Here is a 19,821-nt window from a genome sequence, read left to right as displayed (position 1 = left end):
CTGCACTATTCCGTGTCACTGCAATGCATTGTTATAACGCCATAGGCAGGCTCGCATCCGTTTCATCCGGCCCTGCCCATGCTGCTGCTGCTTCGTTCGCTCCCTCTCCTCCTTTTTCTCTCTCGTAGCTCTCCTGCTGCTGCCGCTGCTACATCGGTATGCTCGTCGTCGGATACGTACTATCGCGCCTAACTCTTTTCTCCTTTTCTCAAACTCTCGGCTACCCGCGATAAATCTCTCTTTCTCTCCTGCGAAAATTTCACAGCATGCAAGACACGGAGAAAGATAACAATGTTTATCCGCGAGCCTCGTTAGCATGCTCCCAACACAGTGTCTTTCTCTCGCAATGTTCCAACCTTTAACTGCATATCTCGTATGCCCTTTTTTTGTCACATTTCAATGTAGGTATATCTACTGCAGTATCAATGGTTGCTACGGAGGCTTGTGTTATTGTTTTTTTTTTGCGCGAACTATGATCGATCAAACATACAACACCGAGCAACTGTACAACACAGCGACAGACCGAGAGAAAGAGAGCGCGGACGCTCGGTATACGTGTGTAGTATAGCGTAGAAGGGGCCGAGAGGGAGAGAGAGAGAGAGAGAGAGAGAGCAAAAGCGAACGAGGAGAGAAAGAAGGCAGGCAAAGCCGCTGTATACAACACACTCGGCTCAGTATGAAGCCGAACGTAGCCGTGGTCACAGCGTTAGTTCTTTTGCTCGTATATCAATACACTACAGCGCCATGTTACCGGCACCGGCTGCCACGCTCTGCATTTCTCTCGTTAAACTTTGCGAGCGTCTCATTGCCGACGCTGGTCTCGCGTAGAAAAAGTGCAAGCCCAAGTGAGTGAACTCAGTTAAACTGGCGGGGGCAATCGCCTTCCCCAAAAGCCGCGAGCGCAGCATGGAGGAGCTCCAGCACAACGGGGTCGTCCTCATCAAGTGTAAGTGTGTTCGTTCGTGCATCTCTCACTTGTTGCGCCATTGTGTTCTCCCCCCCCCCCCCCCCCCCCCCCGCTCCCCCCTTACAATGGCGCTGTTGCTGCTGCATGCCTATGGATGCAGGTGGACCTCTGCGAACGTCTTCCTCGTTCCAGTTGTGTGATTTAGATAAACAATTAGTGCGATGAACTTGACTTTCGTGTCAGCTAATTTTACGAATCAATACGTACCGTGTATGGTGTGCGTTTAATTGTATGTGTTTGTGCAACGAGAAGGTCGATGTACCTCGAGAGAGTGAGAGAGAGATGGATAGCCGTTACTCGATCGCTCTCTTGTAGCGAGACTATGAATCTCTCTCTCGTTCGCTCGCGCGCGCGCGTTCGTTGCACTCAACTCTTTCAATAGTGCATACCTACGTGTGCCTGTGTATATGTTGCGTGCGAGTGTCAAACGGCGCAAATTTTGTGTTCGTACGTGATGTTGATACGAAACCGATACATAGATAATATGTCACATTTTTCTTCTACATTTCCACGCAAGATTATTTTCAGTTACACCTTGCGCTTGAGCGCCGATATCTATCTGTTCGCTTGTATATACAACGAATTCACTTTCTAATTTACGCCGTGAAAAATGGTTGAAGGAGTTTGTTTACCATCTCCTCGAGATTGACGGGATTCCTTTTTCAATGTGTCTACATGAGTGCGTACACTTTTGAAGAATGACGTTCGGCTTCACGAAAAACCTTTCGTACAATTGGTAAACATCAGTCCTTGCGTGCGTGGCTTAAATTTTTCAATTCTCCAATCGAGCGAAACGAGCGATAACCTTAAAATATCGGCAAAGAGCTTTTTTCTTGTCACGGGAGGAAAGGCGCAACATCGGCCGGCTGGCGTTGCGCTGCTTCGGTGTACATAATAGCCGCAGTAAGAGAGCAGCTGCACGATTCCTTTTTTTTTCTCTCTTCGTTCCGCGCAGACGCGATGGATCGTTGATCCCGTAACTGACTCTCTCTCTCTCTCTCTCTCTCTCTCGTGATTAGAATCCATTCGCGCTGATGTTTGCATTAGTGTGTTCGACTTTATGCGCGCATATATTCTGCTGCGTTTCAGGAAAAATATATCTTTCCGATTCCTGGCTACGACCGGAGGAGAGAGAGGAGAAGAGAGAAAGAGAAGCAGAGAACGATGGTCATCGAATTAATTGGTGGAACGGCGTTGTGTGATGTTATGTCTCGTTGCGAAGCAACCGCGTGTGGTAGTGTTTCGCTCTCGCGTCGTCGCTGGCTGTATTTTTAGAGAGTCTATTCGTGTAGAACCTCGCAGCTCGTGCACGGGAATTAGACGCTTCGCTCGCCCTGCTGTAAAAACTAGTGTACACCCACTGCGTGCTTTCTACGCATGCTAATTAAACGGCACGGCTGGATCGATTGCAATCCACTCACCGTGGGAAAATCTTGTACTTTTCTTGCAGTCGAAAAATAGACATTTTTCGAAGGGAATATCGTCGTGCGTGAAAACAGTTTCTTCGGAACATTTAAAGCCTTATTGCAGCACCTATCCGAAAGACGAGTATTAACCAGTGTGACTACGTCCTACTTCGCTTTATTTTTCCTATCTGTTTGTTTATTTTATTTTTTTTTTTTTTCGTTCTTTACACGAAGCAACTCTATTTCCGACGATGAATACTGTGTCTTGAATAGAAAATACACACGTGCACGACCAGAGTCCGCATGTGTCGTGGCATCATTCTCGTGAAACATACGAAAATCTCGAACGACGACACTTGTTTTTGCCGTTGCTCCTCCGTAAAGATAAGAAGCGAGCTTTCACCTGAGGATAAAAAAAGAACTACGCCTGCTTGTCGGCTTATCGAGGATCGCTTCATTAACCCAAATATACGGGCAACATACCCGCGCGGATAATTAACGCTGTTAAAGCAATTGGGCTCGTCTTGGGTGCCGTGTTTATCAATTTTTTTTTATTTCGCTCGCCACGGCAGCATCTTACGATAGATCAGCATACTCTCAACCGCATCGCTCAATGAATTTCGGAGTCGAACGGCGGAAATAGTAATTTGCGCCAGTTGAGAGAGAGAGAGAGAGAGAGAGAGAGAGAGAGAGAGAGAGAGAGAGAGAGAGAGAGAGAGAGAGAGAGAGAGAGAGAGAGAGAGAACAGAAAGTCGGAATTTAGGGGGAGGAGAAGCTCCAATCGGAGATAGACTCGGTGTGGACCACGAAGAGAGATTTTAAGCTCGAAATTCCGGTAATTTGTTAGAACGGCATTTTCCGAATGCTGAGCTTGAATGGAAAGCCGGCCGGTTTTTTGGAAGCAGTCCAACGGCGCGTGACGAATGTTTCCTCAATTAGCCTTTCGCGATAGCAAACCGCGCGAGGGCTAGACGCGTGTGTCTCTTTGTGCGCCGAGGGATTTTCGAATCGGCCGGAGCGAGAGCGAGATTCAATCGAGCGCGTAAGAGCAACTCGTGTCGTTCGCGGATCGGGCCGACAAGCTCGAGTCGCCAGCCGTGCATCGCGATTGCCGAGGCTGCTCGCCGCTCCTGCGACGTGCAAATCGCTCGGCGGCATTTCTTCGCTTCGGCACGGCCAACTCGGCGGCACGCGATTCGCCGAAGTTTCTTTCGTCGCGCTGCTCGCGGGCGAAGAATCCGAGCTGTGCCGGACGATCGATCGTCGCGGAAACTCGCAGGCCATCGCGTCCGCAAATTGATCCGCCAATTGGGCCGGAAGGTCTTGCGCAAAAAGTGCCGCGGGTGGACTCGGCGCCAATTGTTGCGCTTCACAAGGCACTTCCGGAGGGCGATTAATCGCACCCGAGCCTCTTTTTCAATTGCAACGCGTCCTCGCGTCGCCTCTCGTCGGCGCGGCGTCGGATATCGGCGAGCGCGAGGAAGCCGAACGCGCGCGGCCTCGGCAATATAACAGCCGAGTTTGTTTTCCCGGCCCACGTCGCGTCTGTGGCGGGCTGCCTATCAAAGCCCTTTGATCTTGCACACTGGTCGGATTATAATGCGCGTCCACGCCACGAGGAGAGCGAACGGAGAACAAGCGTCGATTGTCGGCAGTTCCTTTCCTTCCTTTCTTTTATCGCCGCACACACAGGCAATCAACCTTATCGCAGTTATTGTCTTGCGGGGCACGCGAATTCGAAAGTCGCATTAGACGCCGCTGGTCGTGGCGTGGTGGTCGGATTGACAAGGAGGCTAATAGCGAGGCGTACCGTCGACGCCTCGCCGTAATCCTCGTTGCGCTACGATTATTTGGTAAACAAGCCGGAGAACACGCATGACGGAACTTGGGAGCGCGTGCGGATTTGTGGAGGGAGGTTGTAATTGAAAGGGAGGGCGCTTTGACGCGGCGCTTTCGTTGCTGCTGCGAATGTGCAAACACTTTTTCCCTTATCTTGCAATCGTCGCGTATTAGCGTTCACAATTGGCAATCTGATATAGCAGCGCGGCGAAACGAGTTTTGGCCGCTGGTCGCCGGTTGGAATCCAGCGCGACGCGAGCCAAGTGTGCAAAGAATTGGCCGCCGGCCAACTTGCTTTCTCGGTTGCGCTCGGGCGCTAATAGCACGCCGTGCAATAATGGGCTACTTAACTCGCAGCTACATGATGCGCACGGTGGTCGGATTGGCGTGTGAGCTCTCGAGAACGCGATAACGCGCCGTTGCAGCAGCGCGCGCGCGACCGCAGACCCTCGCCGACACTCGCGAGGCGCAGTTTTGGCGCCAAGCGAAATGCCAGCATCGTCCATTTCGCAAAAAGCTCCGTGAATCATCGGCCGCGGCGATCGTGAATCATGCAACCGCAGCGCGCTTCCAAACGGGCACGCGCGCGCGAGCGAAAACTAGCGCTGCGTCAGGTGGACACTGGAGAAAGAGAGAGGGAAGCAACTCAAGGGCGCGAATTTTTTTCTCTCTCGCGCGGGCAGCGTTGCTTACGATTTCGCGCAGCAGAGGGAGCTGCTCAGCTGCTTCTTGTTTACTTTTTTCCTGCACAACGGCGGTGCGCATGGGTCGGTGCAGTCGATACGACAGCGCTCTGCCGCTCCGCGGGCCACAGGGGCGAGCTCGAATCTCGATTTCGACGTTCCCGACGTTCCCGACGTTCCCGACCGACTCACCGCCGCTCGAGTCGTCGTGCCGTCGCGCAAGTGCGAATGCCCATTTGGCCAAACTCGCCCACGCCCGGATGCGATTGCGCCACGATTGCAACGGCGACGCGCACCGATCAATCATGCGAATGCCGAGGCCGCGCGCTCGTCAGGCCTATTCGGTGCAAGTTTTGAGGCTGCGATCGGCGTCTAATTGCGTCGCCGCGTCGGCAGCGGGCGTCGATATTTAGCGTCTCGCGGTCGAGAGCCACGCCGATTCTCCACTGCTCGGCACGCAATGCCTTGCTCCTTGACGTCGGCCTCGCTCGGAGCCGCATACCTCGCGGCTACTGCCTTTCCAAAGCGACTCACGCCGGATATCTGTCCGTCCGGTGCGTACAGCGACGACTGGCAGCGACACGGGAGCGCTGTTGTTTCGGCGTCGCTCGAGCGTCCTGACAGCCACTTGCTCGATAGACGTGACTGGCGCGGACCGGGAGTGGCAGAAAAGGCTACGCGCGCAGCGATTTCTGGGTGAAATCTATCGCTCCTGCGCGAGAGAGAAAGCCGGTCGAGCGGCTCGCGCTATCGGTCGCGCATAATTCAACCCCGAGCCGCTCGTAAATACACCAGCTGCTAATCTGCCGCGGCGCGCGAGAGTTTCGCCTCGCTTGGAGGGCCCGTTGCGCAACTCGCCGCCGACGAGGCCGTGCTTTGCGCTTCGTTTCGGTGGCGCGCTCCTCTGCGCAGCTGCTTCGGTCGAGTCGGCGCCCGTGGAGGGCAGCTCGACAAAGCGCGACAGTCGCCCATCCGTCGCTGCGGGACGGAAGATCCAATGAGACGACGGCGGCGCACGCGGGACAATGCGAGGGCATCGAGTCTTACCTTCGCCGCCTGGAGAAAGGCGGCCGCTTCGTTGTTATCGTTTCTTTCATCCGGCCTAAAGCAATTGAAAAAATCGACGAGAGAGAGAGAGAGAGAGAGAGAGAGAGAGAGCGGCACCTGGCCGACAGCCGTCTTTGCTCAGCGTAAACCTCGCGAATCGCTGCGTGGACGGTGGTGCGTCGAGGCGTGCGAGCGTATCAATCCTCGCGCGTCCGGCGAGAAGCAACGCCGACAGTGTGGCGCGCGCAGCGTGGGTGTGTTTGCAGTCGACGGTCGAGGGGCCAATTGGGCTTGAATGGCAAAATCGTCGTCGAGCGCTGCGTGGCTCACGGCTCCAATAGTTCGACCAATCGCAAGATGCGGGAGAGCTCGTGAGAAGCACGCGCGCTCGTCGCTCCTAATAGATAATAGCGAGCAGCGGTCTTTTGACCGCGAATAGCGCGTCGCCCCTATGCGTACACGATGCCCGCTGCTGCAAGCATACGAGGATGTACAGTGCGATTGGAAAGCCGCGCGCGCGTCGCTTTTCATTTGTTGGGTTACAAAAGAGACTCTTTATGTAAACGAATTATAAATCGCAAAACATAAAACAGAGAGAGATTTCTTAAGATAAACTGGAAATAATTATAGTAAGCTAATGAGTACCAAGTTAACCATCAACGGAGAGGGGAAATACGTCTAGACCACGTGTTAACGGCGTAATGAGAGCCAATGAAAGCTACGCGAAGCTTGGACTGGCGACTGTACATCTGACAGAAAGAGAGATGCTCGAGGTCAATCGTCTTCACTCTCGAGCGATTTGATATACACGCGCGGGCGCACGTACACACAAAGGTCAAAGCAATTCGTGCAGTAATACGAGCGAAAATGAAAAAACCAAGAAAAAGCAGCGGCTCAACGAGTCCTGTGAAGAGATCAATCACCTTTTCTAGTTCGTTTTCAAATCGCAGTGCGCGCGAGTCGAGAGCGAGCAGTGCGAAGGCGAAGCAAAACGACGTTGGAAACGAGAAAGGGCTGCTTAAAATAAAACACAGAATTTCTCCTCGAGGGAGAGCAGTGGAGTAATACGGCTCTGTGTACGCGAGTGTGTGTGTTGTGCTGTAGGAGTCGTGTATATAAATGTCGGCGGACGTCTAGTTTATACGAAGCTCGAGGCGAACGGGCGAGCACGCGCGGGAATGCACCGGCACGAAAATTAGACGCACGGAGAGAAAGAGTCGCACTATCCTTGTAGTTTTCCACCCTGAATTTTCCAATTCCGCCGACTTGGCTTTTCCCCTTCGCTCGGCGAAATGGGCGCGCGCGGGAACGAGCGGAGGGACAAGCGACGAGTCGATAAAGCAGCGATCCCGTTTGTCGACATGGTTCCTCGGAGAGTATATAAGCGAACGACGGCGTCGCAAGCCAGGGAGCACGAGTTTGGCTCAGTGGTCTAAACGATTGCACTCGCGCGCCCGTGTCGCGGGTTCGAGTCCCGGTCCCGGTTCCTTCCGATCGCGTTCAATTGCAATTCCGTCCCTTTGGCGCGCCGCTGCCAAGTCTTTTTTCCGCGAACGAGGCTCTATAGAGTCATTTGCTAGGCTTATCAACCATGCTTAGCACAATGCCCAAAGTCTCGAAGAGCAAGATATCGCTACTTATGCTCTGATCAGGTAATATACCTCGTTCGGATACCTTGCGATATACATTTCTTTTTTTCCTCGTCGCGCTTCGCGACGCGCCATCGATCGCGCAACTGTTTATGTCTCGTAGGCACACTGTGCGTTATTCATCGAACATCTCGCGATGTGACATTGACAATAATGCATCGGCGAACGTTCGTTCTCTGCGCAGCAAGTTTCAAGAATAAAAATAAGTAAATAGGGAACGATAGTGTAACGCGAGCGCGAACGCAAAACCTCGATAAATCGTCTTTTCAGAAGACAAGAAAATGCGAATAATTATCGTTGGTGAACCGCGGGGATGACGGCGAAAAATTGCGTAATCGATCGCCGTATAGCGGTATGCACGTCATCTTCGACGATGCCATTCGGAACGAAAGCCAAGTATTACATATTCGCGCGCGCGCCAAACAACAAAGTTCCTGAACCGCGAGTTGTAGAGCACAGGAAAGCCACACCACGACGGGTCTCGCTTTATGATACGCGACCGCGAGGAAAAGAAGGGGGGACCCCGGAAATGGCACGAGCGCGGGCAGAGAGTTTATACGCATCCCATAAGCCGCACGGGACGACGCGCGCGAGTGGAAATTCGGGCGGAACGCGCTCGATAATCAGCCGTGACCATCTCGTCGCAGTTCTCGGGAAGGTGAATGACGTGCAGTTGCGCGTCGCTCGGCATCTCGTTTCACCGTTGTTCTTCCCCGTATTCATTTGCCAATGCGCGAGCGCTCGAGAGAGAGAGAGAGAGAGAGAGAGACATGTCAACACAATAATAAAATGACTCAGGCGCGCGCGACAGAGGAAAAGAAATTGAAAGGAAGTTCGCGTACGTGCGTATGTCGACGGCATCTTCAACGAACGCTCGGCTCTGGGCTTGTCTGCCGATCGAACTGGTACGATCGTCGAGTCGCCGAGAGCGATCGATAATCGGTCGGCGTGATTCTCGCGAGCAGTCGCACGGTGGAAAAGTGCGGAAAAGAATGCGAGAATCGCGGAGCGGCGGCCGTCGGAGAGGAAAATCCGACGTGCACGCCAGTCTCGGTCGCGCACTGCTCGTAAGCGAGAGAGCGGGAGAGGTGTGGGCACAGGCATGCGCGCGAGCGGCGCTGGCGGCGGCTCGGGGACCGGCAGCAGCGACAGCAGCAGCAGCAGCAGCAGCGGCGGCAGCGAGCACCGCAGCGTACAGCCGGCGCAACAGTAGTGTGTGCAGTGCTGGCCGAGCGACTGCACGGCAAGATCGATCCTCGAGTGTAACTGCTCTCCCTCCTCGTCGAGTGTACGTGTTGTTGTGATCGCTGCTGCTGTAGATCAGTGTGTCACGCGTGTCGTGAAAGTGCCTACGCAAGTCCTGAATACGCGGCCTAGGTAAAATCAGCGGAAAGCTCGTCGGCGTCCGCGTACGCGTCCGGCGCGAATTTTTCCAAGCCGTCGTGGGAGAGTCGCGGGAGAGTCGCGGTCCGCACCGCTCGTTGTCTCCTTGGTAGGCGCGCGGCGGCGGCGGCGGCGGCGGCGGCGGCGGCGGCGGCGGCGGCGCCATCGGCCTTGTAACGCTTTCTATCAGCAGTGTACTCTCCCTGCGATGGACGCTTCGACCAATAACATCGCGATGACATAACGATCGCGCCGTCGCGCTCCCTTATCGCGCCGTGCTCTTTCGCTCTGCTCCGTTTCTCGCGCGCCGGAGCCTCGTCTGTTTTTCTCTCGCGCTCGTTCGCGCGCGGCGCGACTGCGATTGGATAGAGGCGAGGCTGCCTTGTTTTTCTCTCTCGTCGGCGCCCGAGAGGAAAATCACAGCCGGCGCGGAGAGGCAAGGCTCGTTGCGCGTACGACGACGGCGTTTTGATTACCAAACGGCGGCTAATGCAAGATATTGCTTCCGCGCCGAGGAGAAGAGGGGCTACGCGGTGATTACGCGCGCATTATTGACATCTCGCGACGCGCGCGCTCGCGCCCGGGGAGAAGGCAACTTGAGAAACCGGCATTGTCGACTCGCACTCTTCGTGAAACTCGACTCGGCTGCGAAGAAGTCGCGCTGGCGAGTTTTGGATTTCGCCGCGTCTCTCTCTTTCTCTCTCTCTCTCTCGCTCTCTCTCTCTCGCTCTCTCTCTCTCTCGCTCTCCGCCGATCAATTCAGCTTCGCGCGGCCTTGTCGCGCCGGACAAGCGAGCGCACGCAGCTCGGAGCCGAGCGGCCCGCGAGCGACCGCGCGAGGCGCAAAAATAGCCGACGACGGCGCGCGAAATTCAAGCCCGTGGGCGCGCGGCGAAGGACGGCCGTCGATTGGCAGTCGATCGCACGGGTGGCGTCTGCCGGCGACAGCGACGAGGAGGGCCGTCGAAGTTGGGCGAACGCGTGCTGATTTCGCTTGGCGACCGATCCGCTCGAGCGCGCACTCTCGTCGAGAGCGGATCGATCGCGCCCATTCGAGCGACGCTGTGCCGAGTCGTTAGCCGCATCGCTGGACGGCCCGCTCGGCGAGGGCCCCGCGACTCGCTTGTCGATCGCGAGACGATCGAGCCCGCCGACGCCCAGTCGGGCGCCCGCTCTCTCGACGCAGGCGACAGCGAAGGAGCCTCCCGTCGCAAGCGAGGACTGCCGTCGTCTCGAGTCCGTTGACGCTGCGGCGTACGTTCTCCGGGCCGTCGGTGCGGATACGTGCCGCGAACGTGCACGCGGCGCCGACGCTACTTCCACGAACGCTTCCGAAAGGACAAATTTCCGAGCGGCATTGTGAGCGCCGTACGCGTCGACTACTGATATCGCGGCTTTTGTTGCAGCGCTCTGCGCGCGCCGCGAGAGCTTTTGCTCGTTTATGCCTCGATTCGCACGTAAACGAGATTGCGCGCACGCCGGGGATCGAGAAAGGGGAATGCGATCGATGCGACGCTCTTTTTTTACTTTCGCTCGCTCCCGCGCCGTTCGTCCGAGCGAAATTATCGGTCCGCTGGGCTCGAGCGCTTTGTGCGCGCGACCTTGAATTTTCCCGGCGATGCGAGCTTCGATTCGAGTCGTCCGTCCCGATCGGAAAAAACAAGCTTCTTCTACAAACGCAGTTGTCGGTACGCGCGCAAGTCGTCAAGCCGACGCGACTCGGCTCTCGGGACGTCGGAAGCACTGCCGGGAATCGTCGGTCGGCCGCGTGGAGGAGTGGAGAGGCGCTAGTCCGACCAAGCGCGCCGGAGCATTTCCTTGTTACTGCAGCAGCAGCATCGACGCTCGCACGGTTGTCGTGCCAAACAACGGCACGGAGTCCGCCAGGAGTTTCCCGGCGACGCGCAAGTCCACGCGAAACTGATGGCCACGGCGGCGCCAACCTGCTTTCTTCGCGCCGAAAAGTGCGCCACGAGCAAAACGGGTTTCCTCTCGCAGGGCCGTGCTCGAGCTCGGATCCTAGTACAGTCGGCCATTCGCTGTCGACGGACGTGCTTACGTGGCACGGCGGCGGCGGACAGGCTTGAATTTGCTGCTTATCGCACGTGGAGTCGTCTATTGGATGCCGAGGACTTTTGCGCACTGCACGGCCATTGTCGCTGACAGACGCCAGACTATAGCGTGTTTCGGGCCGAACCGAAACACTGACGCTGCGAGTAGTCGACAAACGGCGTCGTCCCGTTAGGTCGCCAGTCGTGCGTCGCGAATTGCGTTAAAAACCTCGATATTCGCGCGGAAATGTCGACGCTTTTAATCGGCGAGTGCGCGCGGCTTCGTTCCGTCCGAATGGATGTCAAGTGTGCCGCCCGCGCGGTATCTCGTACGGCTCTCGTCCAACGGAAGCGTGAATCATGCACGGCGAGGATCCCCGTCGCGTGGCAGGGGACGATTTCGGCGGTTCAAACGCAAAGACTCGCCGTCGGGACATTAGCATTCTCCGTCTCTCGCTATCCGCCTGGCGATTTATAAATAGCCACTTCCGTCACGCTGCGAGCGGCTCCGCCGGCTAATTCATAATTCCGCGATACGTGCGCAACGTAATCGAACGATTTGCAGAGCGACCTGCAGCCGTGAACGATCGGTTGTATTTGGAAGCAGGCGAGGAGGAATCGACCGATCGCAAACGAGCCTTGGACGAATTGTCGAGCGCCGAGCAACACGGCGTGGCCCCCGAAAAGCACCCACGCGCTTGCGAATTTCCTATTTCCTAGCGCGACTCGCTGCGACGATCGGATCCGCACGCCCCAGGGAAAAGTGAACGTAAACGGCTCGTGGGAGTGCAGTCGGAGCCTGCGGCTGCGCTCGCGCGCCAGGTTTATCTCTTTCTCGCTCTCGGCGGCATGTCGGGGGTAAACGAGCTCCTTCTACAAACGCAAGCCGACTGGTTTACGTAAAGCGCCACTTGAGCGGCTCGGAAGCCCTCGCTACCAGTATTTTTCGAGGCGATCGATGCGGCGCGCGCCCGCTTGCGCGACGACTCGCGCAAGTCGGTGCGAGCCGACGGGCGAAACTGCGCGACTAACTCTGATCGCCCGCGTTTCGCTGTTTTGCAGATGAACCGCGCTCGAGGTGCAGATCGTGGGACGACGTAGGGCCCGCGACCAAGATGGACGCAGTGGTGGCGAACGCCAGCGCCGCGAGCCCGAGCGGCGTCGGCGTCGCTGGCGGCGTGGCCGCGCCGTCATCGACCAACTCTCGACACCACCATCACCACCACCACCATCACCACCACCATCACGCGACGCTGGAGTCCGCGAGGTCCAACAATTCCGCGCAGTCGGCGAGGAGCGACGACTCCTGGTGCTCGGCCTCGGACCACGACCTGTCGTCCGACGACGAGAGCGAGAAGAGCAATATCAGTATTAAGTGAGTACGAGCCATTGGAATAGCGAGCTGCCGACGACGGATCGTGGCGGGTGTCGGAAACCCGTGCAGGCGGCATCTGACTACCTCTTCCTCTGTTGCAGAAGCAACTGTCAGCTGAGGAGCACGCTGCACAAGGCGCGCACGTTCTGCGACAAGTGGCGAGCTCAGAACATGCGCATCAGCGTGACCGGTGCCGGCGGCGGTGGCAGCAGCAGCAGTAGCAGCAGTTCCGGCGCCACCGGCGGTGGTGGCAAGAGCAGCGGCAACAGCGCGAGTGCACAGACGGGTCCCCCGGGAGGCGACGCCATCGACGCGGCATCGGCGAGCAACTGCGGAGGCCAAGGCCGGGCGTTGTCCAGGTGGTTCAGCATGCGGCGCGGCTCGGCATACCAGTACGACGTCGACTCGTCCTCGGAGACCAACTCGCTTGCCAGCCCCATGAAGGTGCCGCAGATGCCGCAACTCTGCGAGGTACGCATTGCCGATTCGCTCTGCCGAGCCAGACGCGCTCGTGTCGCTTCGATTGGTCATTGCTGGCGGCTCGTGACTCGACGGAGCTTTGTCGGTAGACTCGCGTGACGAAAGATTCGCGGCACCGTCGACAGCTCGACGCACTTCGCATGAGGACCTCGACGGCCGGATCGTTTATGTAACTGCCAAGGTCTCCTCGGCGCTTAAACGAACGAGTGTAGCTGCGCGCGCGCGCGTTTGTTGCGGCAATGCCTGTGCAGCGTCATTCGTTCTCTGTGATTCACAGGTCGAGGAGGAGAGCGGGGCGATGCAGTTCCAATGTGTGCAGCAACGCCGGCAAGCGCCACCATCGTTGCCACCCGCGCCGCCCAACCTCAGCGCTCAGCAGCTGAAGCGACGACACATCGTCGCTGCCATCGTGCAGTCGGAGAACAGCTACGTTGCCACACTCCAAAGGCTCGTCAATGTACGTGTACCGTCTATTTTTAGAACCATCGTCGAGTAAAGCTCAATTTATTTTCTGTTTATTGGAGAGAGAGAGAGAGAGAGAGGGGGACTGGCATTTCCTACGGCGCCACTAATGAATTATTGATGATGAAAAATAGTATCGTGGCGCCTTGCCGCGACCACTTTGCGACAAATCATCCGTTTCGAATCGCGCGCGCGACTGTTAATTTGCAACGCTTTTGCATGCTAATAACGAGATATCAGTTGCTCAACTCTTGGAATTGATTTTCAGTTTGTTTCTTTCTTTCTTTTTTTTTGACGTTACCTAATACTTTTGCAATAAGTCGCTGAAATGAATTTTACGCGATCGCAAACATTCGAGTTAATTAAAAATTCCCCTATACTATTTTTATATTTCATTAACCGCTACCGCTTTGGACCGTTTTTTTTTTGTAAACTGTCTAGGAGAAAAAAATGATATGTTGCTAGGAGTAAATTTTTTTATTATAGTCGAGAAATGAACGCTTCCATAAGAGGCTGCACATTTTTTTCTCTTGTCTGCTTTGTAAACGAGTACGAAGCGTAAAAGAAACTTAGAGCAACTTTCGAGAATGAATATTTTGTAAACTCCGTCGACATACCGTCGGCATTATGGTATATTGAGTTGAAAATGTTGTGGTGTTGTCTCAGCAATAAACTCCCAATAACATAGGTAAAAAAAGATGACATGATCCTTCTGAATGACAGGATTACAAAAAGGAACTTGAAGACTCATCGCCGTCAATACTCAGCCAATCGAAAATAGCCACCCTATTCCATCGTCTTCCTGAAATTCTACAATGTCACACGCTGTTCCGCATCGCATTGGCAGAGAGCGTGCGCTCATGGGACAAGGACGAGAAGTTGGGCGACGTGTTCGTGGCGAGTTTCAGCAAAGCTGTTGTACTCGACATCTACAGCGGTTTCATCAACAACTTCTCCGTGGCCATGGACCTCGCCAAGCAAGAATCCAAGCGTAAAACTGCCCTAGCTGACTTTTTCAAGGTCAAGCAGATTCAAGCGCACGATAGACTGTCGTTTTTCGGTTTGATGGTCAAGCCTGTGCAGAGGTTCCCGCAGTTTATACTGTTCTTGCAAGTGAGTCTTACATAAGTCGAGTTAATTTTATATATTGAAAATAAGTTATCGATTCGACTGCATCACAATGTTATTCTTTGACTGATGCAACCTGCCGCTATTATATATATACTCAGATTATGCAAGATATTATAACAACGACTACTAATTAACACTTTGTTGCGCAATCTGTATTCCTGCATTCGTTGCAAGATGGCAAAGCTGCGCCAATCAAACACAACGAAAAAAAAAGCTTTATCTGAATGCCGAATAAAAGTTATGTTCAGGTTTCAAGGACCAAATCACGTTATTAATGATTTGCTCGTTCGCAGGACTTGCTGAAACACACACCGCAGGGGCATCACGATCGAATGTCGCTGCAACTGGCTCTCACGCAGTTGGAAAGTTTGGCGGAGATGCTGAACGAGAGGAAGAGAGAAGCGGAGCAATTCCAAGCGTTCAAGGATATGTTACGTCACGTTTCCGGCAAACTATCCCATCGACCGCTCTCATCGTCCTCTAGGTATCTCATCAGGGAGGACAATGTCACGCAGCTCGTAAGCTCTCATTATTGCCATACGTTAATGTTCCGCTTACTCTTTCAATTCTTTTCACTGAATTCGTTTTATTTTTAAGGAATTTAATCAAAACGGCATGATCACAAAATCAAAATCGCGAAGACTGTTGCTTCTCAATGATTTGGTAGTGTGCGTTTCGGTAACGCAAAGGTCGGCGGAAGACTTTTCTGGCAGCGAGCGACTGTCTTTAAAGTGGACGTATCCGGTGTCGGACATTGAGGTTGGTGCATATATTTGCATATTAAAATTCGAGGCTTTTGGATTTCCAATTGAATGATGTGTAATGTAATTGTGTAATTGATGCCATTTCAGATACAAGACACAAGCACGTCTCCCACGCTCAGTCGATTATTAACGGCGGGACTGAACAAAGGTGGCAGTTTGAAATCGGACAGGAGTGGCGAGAGTGGACAAGCGGGAGCCGACAGCCTCTGCGCCGAGATGAACGATCTGATGCACGACTATGAAGTCATGTCGAGGATCAGTGACTTGGTTGCTCAGCTCAAGGGCTCTTACGATGTAAGTACATACAATTATTGCGCGCAGTCGTAAATCAGTCGGCCGAAATTACCACGTGGTAATTCTTACTTATCTTCCGCTTCTTTTTCACCTCGCCCAGGGAATGACGCCGGAAGCGGTAAAGCAAACACTACATGGTATCCAATCATCGATACAAGCGAAAGATGAGGAGATGGTCTGGGCGGACAGCTGCTGCCTGCAGCTGGTGACGAAGCAAGGACAGATGTACACCTTCCAAACGGAGAACCCACTCGTGAAGAAAGACTGGATAACGGAACTTAGATTAGCGCAATTAGCACTAGATCCAAACAACTCGCCATCATGGGAAGTGCCAGAGCAAGAACAAAGGCCCTCCACGAAAATGCCGCTCTTTGTCACTTCGCAACCCGTCTACCACTCGCAACATCAGTCTGAAGTATTCACAGCTCTCTCTCTCTCTCTCTCTCTCTCTCTCTCTCTCTCTCTCTCTCTCTCTCTCCCTCTCCCTCTCTCTCTGTCCTTCTCCCCCCTCTCTCTCTGAAGCAGCTCTGACGGCAAACTAAGATAATAAAATAATTAAGAAAAATCTAATTTTTTTTTTGTTCGACAGGTACGTTGCGGATGTTACTACGTCACACAAAATCCAAGACCAACGAGACGACGAGGTAGACATCAGAGCTACTTGTGGATTTGCACCGACGACGGCGTATCCACGCATGTCACAGTGTTCGGACAATCTACAACAGCCACTGCAACGTCTCTCAAGCAGATAACGTCATTCGATCTCGTGGAAACGCGCGTCGCAGCTGCCGAATTCGTTAAAGGTATTGGTAACGAGCACTCGAGTTTGGCTGGCGACCTCGTCTGGATGGGCACTGATTCGCGTAAAGTCATCGTCTACACGGCAGCCGAACCCGAGAAACAAGAAGAGCTAGGCAGCTATCCAGTTTCCGGACCAGTCATCCAAATCAAGTACTACTACGACAATGTGTTTGTTGCGCTGGGCACGGGCTCGTTGCTCATGTTTAAACGACAGTACGATAGCACGTGGAACTTAAAGGATCCGATGGTCATCTCGCTTGGCAACTATGCAGTTTCATGCCTCATGCCCATTAATTCGTCGGTGTACGTAGCCTGCGGCAAGAAAGTTTGGGTGTTGAATGCCATTACTGGTGAAAATACCAAGAGCTTTAGTGCTCAACACGAACACGTAGGCAACGTTAAGCTCATGGCCCACTCGGGTGTTGGCCTTTGGGTAGCTCTCAAGAACTCGAGCACCGTTTGTCTCTACCACACAGAAACTTTCAAGCACCTACAGGACATCAATATTGCTTCAAACGTGCTTCGGATAATAAAGTCCGGTGGCTGCATTAACAACAGCAACAGCGGTGACTCTCTCAACAACAACCAGTCGGCTGTGACGGTAACCTCGTTGATGGCTTGCAAGGGCTTGTTATGGGTTGGTACGAATGTCGGCATCAGCTTGACTATTCCACTGCCGCGTTTAGAGGGTGTGCCGATTATCAGTGGCAGAGTTAATATCTCCTATCATGCTCACTTTGGTCCGGTCACATTCCTACTCGCCATACAGAACAGCAAAAGCAGTGCAGGCCTATCAAAAGAAGAAGAGCCTGAGGAAGAACAAGTGCAGCTGAGAAATAAAGATCCGGATCAGAACGGACAGGCTCAAAAGTCACGCGGTGATCGGGCGAGTCTCGATGCTTCGTCGGCTTCCAGCATGTCGGCGAATATGCTCAAGTTTAAACAGCAACTTACCAATAGTCCTGTAATGTTAAGGCGTAAGCGAAGTAAGGAAAACGAGTATAGAGGATCGAAGACTTTACCTCGTGGATTGGGTAAATAATCAATTTTTTTTCAAGAATTTATCAATAACAAGTTTATAATCAGTATTTGTGATTTTGGTTCAGGTTGCGGAGGTGGTTTCCTCTCGAGCTCTATGTCGAGCTCCCAAAGTTCAGGAGAGAACTGCGACGTATACGGCCTATACGGTGAACTCATGTACGTAAAGGATTATGAGAACGAGAGCGGTACCGTCGTCGATCCAGTCTACGAAACACTGAGGCGCAGTGACCCTGAACTCGCTCTACCAAACAAAGTCAGTACCCTCGATCGCCGACTGAAAATGAAAATCACGAGGCCGCGATCACTAGACCTATCGAACTGGTCTGTCGACTCGCATGCCAGCTCACTCTACACGTCGTCGGGCTCCGAAGAAAATCTGTCTTTGAAAACCGGCAAGCTTTCTCGTAATAGTAGCACCGCCAGTCGAAATGGTCCACAACACGAACATCTGGTCGTCACAAACAACGTTAACAATACCTCTGCGAACATCCAGGAGAACAGGACAATGAATAAACAAAAGCAGGCAAATAAAAAGGGCAACAAATCGCAGATAGATCAACCAAGGCGAACCGTGCTGACGTTGATGGGTGGCCGAGGCTACGTGAATTGGAGGCACGTAGGGGCACAGAAGGAGGATAAAAATCAAAAATCGACGTACGCCTTCAAAGATCCTAACAGTAATGATGCACACATCGTACTTTGGGAAATGAAATTATGATACCGAATCAAAGTAGGCCTACTTTACTGGTACCAAAAAGAGGCATTATTTACTTTCCTAATGATATAAGTGCTATAATAGTGTTAATGGACCAAATAATCGAAACGCGCAGTCGAATCCACAAACGTTTTTTCCTCCCTTCCTTCGTTTATCAAACTTTGTTATTATTATTTTATAATCATGCTCTGGCTACGTGTACTATAATTTAATTTTTTTCGGAGGTACTGCTTGGGAGTACCGACGGTTGCTTAGTCATCATTGAGGAAAAAAACACGGATAACGGATAAAAATGGAAGTAGATCGTTGTAGTTTGTATACATAGTAAATATCGAGAAAACATTTTCAATAAAGCACTGAATACGTTATAAACAATATTATTGAAGTTAATATTGGTATTTTTTGAATTTGGTGCTTAAGTTGAATAAACCGCACAGCTTTTCATTTTTAACCTTTATGAGTTTGATTGCAGATTTCTGCAATTGGAAAAATTGTTTTTTTTTTTTTTTTGAACGAAATTTATTTACATTGATAATGCTAATTTTAACTTGTGGTATATATAGTTGAGTTGATCCTCAGCCTTCTGAAGTTGTTTGATATAGTGAATCTCTATGTTTTTATAAGTGATAGTGAAATGTAAAGAACACTCTTAAAGCGTTATGCTGTTATAATTATCAATTGTATAAACCAAATTAGTTTTCTTGGTTTCGACAGTGTGCATCTTGCTCGATCGTTGACAATGATGCCAATAGAACATTTATTTAGAAAGCGACATAGTTCTTCCATCTTTTGTATACTGTAACATTTATTATTGTATAAATCGTGATTTACAGACAATATATTTTAATATCTATTACTCGCACGGAAAAAGTATACATATATTATATACGTTATACTGCTGTACGTTTTATAAATTTTTCAATTATTTACTACTTTTTTAAAATAAATTATAAATATTTGATCAAAATTTTTATTATTATCAAACAGTGTAACGCGCTTGCGTTATTTTTTTTTTTTTTTTTTTTTTTTTTTTTTTTAAGAACAGTTTTTCAATAACATTTTTAAGTATTATTATGTTTTGTTTCAAATCGTAAGATCAACTAATTTTTTGGAGAAAAACATTTGATTATTGATTAATTTTACAAAAATGCAAATTGTAAAATCTATTCGAATTTCGATCTGTTTATTTTATTATGTAATCTAGACTTGTTATATAAATCTGACACAGTTGATAATTTATGATTGCAAACATTGTACTTGAAAAATGTAATAAAGCTTAATTAAAGTAACAATTGTTATTGAATGATATAGTAATGTTAATCAATTGGATATTTATACCAAAAAAACTTTATATGTACAAGACTGTACTACTTTTGTTGAAATAACAGTAGGAAACTGAGTATTTTTACACTAAAATTTTGTGCAATCCAACCTTTTAAAAATATATTGAAAGATGCAACTATTCTCAAAAATCATTTGGAATGTGGTAAAAATAACTTATAAATCGCGTTAAATACTTGAAAGTTTTTAGCTTTCAAGATTATACAGTTTGAATAGTTAAGTTTTTGTACAAAAATTTGTCTATGCCATGACGTTTGATATACAAGTTTCCATCAAAATACAGTAAAATAATATAGTAACAGTATTGTACAAATAAATATTACTTTTTCGAAGAGATACATAGAGAATATTGGTATAAAAAAATATGATGTAAGTGGTAATTTTTTTTTGTG

The 19,821-nt window shown here is 51.3% G+C and overlaps 1 protein-coding gene across 1 annotated transcript; it reads left to right on the top strand.

Moving 5' to 3' along the window:
- The first annotated feature begins 703 nt into the window (after nucleotides 1-703).
- LOC131671093 (rho guanine nucleotide exchange factor 10-like protein) lies at nucleotides 704-19,089 on the top strand. Its single transcript, XM_058947261.1, has 11 exons — nucleotides 704-946; nucleotides 12,088-12,400; nucleotides 12,502-12,871; nucleotides 13,158-13,337; nucleotides 14,066-14,455; nucleotides 14,767-14,991; nucleotides 15,071-15,232; nucleotides 15,325-15,531; nucleotides 15,632-15,946; nucleotides 16,121-17,366; nucleotides 17,439-19,089. Exons 1-11 carry the CDS (start codon nucleotides 907-909, stop codon nucleotides 18,089-18,091), a joined length of 4,101 nt encoding a protein of 1,366 aa, XP_058803244.1. The 5' UTR covers nucleotides 704-906; the 3' UTR covers nucleotides 18,092-19,089.
- The last annotated feature ends 732 nt before the right edge of the window (nucleotides 19,090-19,821 follow it).

This window comes from Phymastichus coffea, unplaced genomic scaffold (genome assembly GCF_024137745.1).
Source record: "Phymastichus coffea isolate CEN01 unplaced genomic scaffold, Cenicafe_Pcof_1.1 PCOF00119, whole genome shotgun sequence".
Classification (NCBI taxonomy): domain Eukaryota; kingdom Metazoa; phylum Arthropoda; class Insecta; order Hymenoptera; family Eulophidae; genus Phymastichus; species Phymastichus coffea.
The sequence above is the reverse complement of the archived record's forward strand: the minus strand, read 5'-3'. Positions and strand labels throughout refer to the sequence as shown.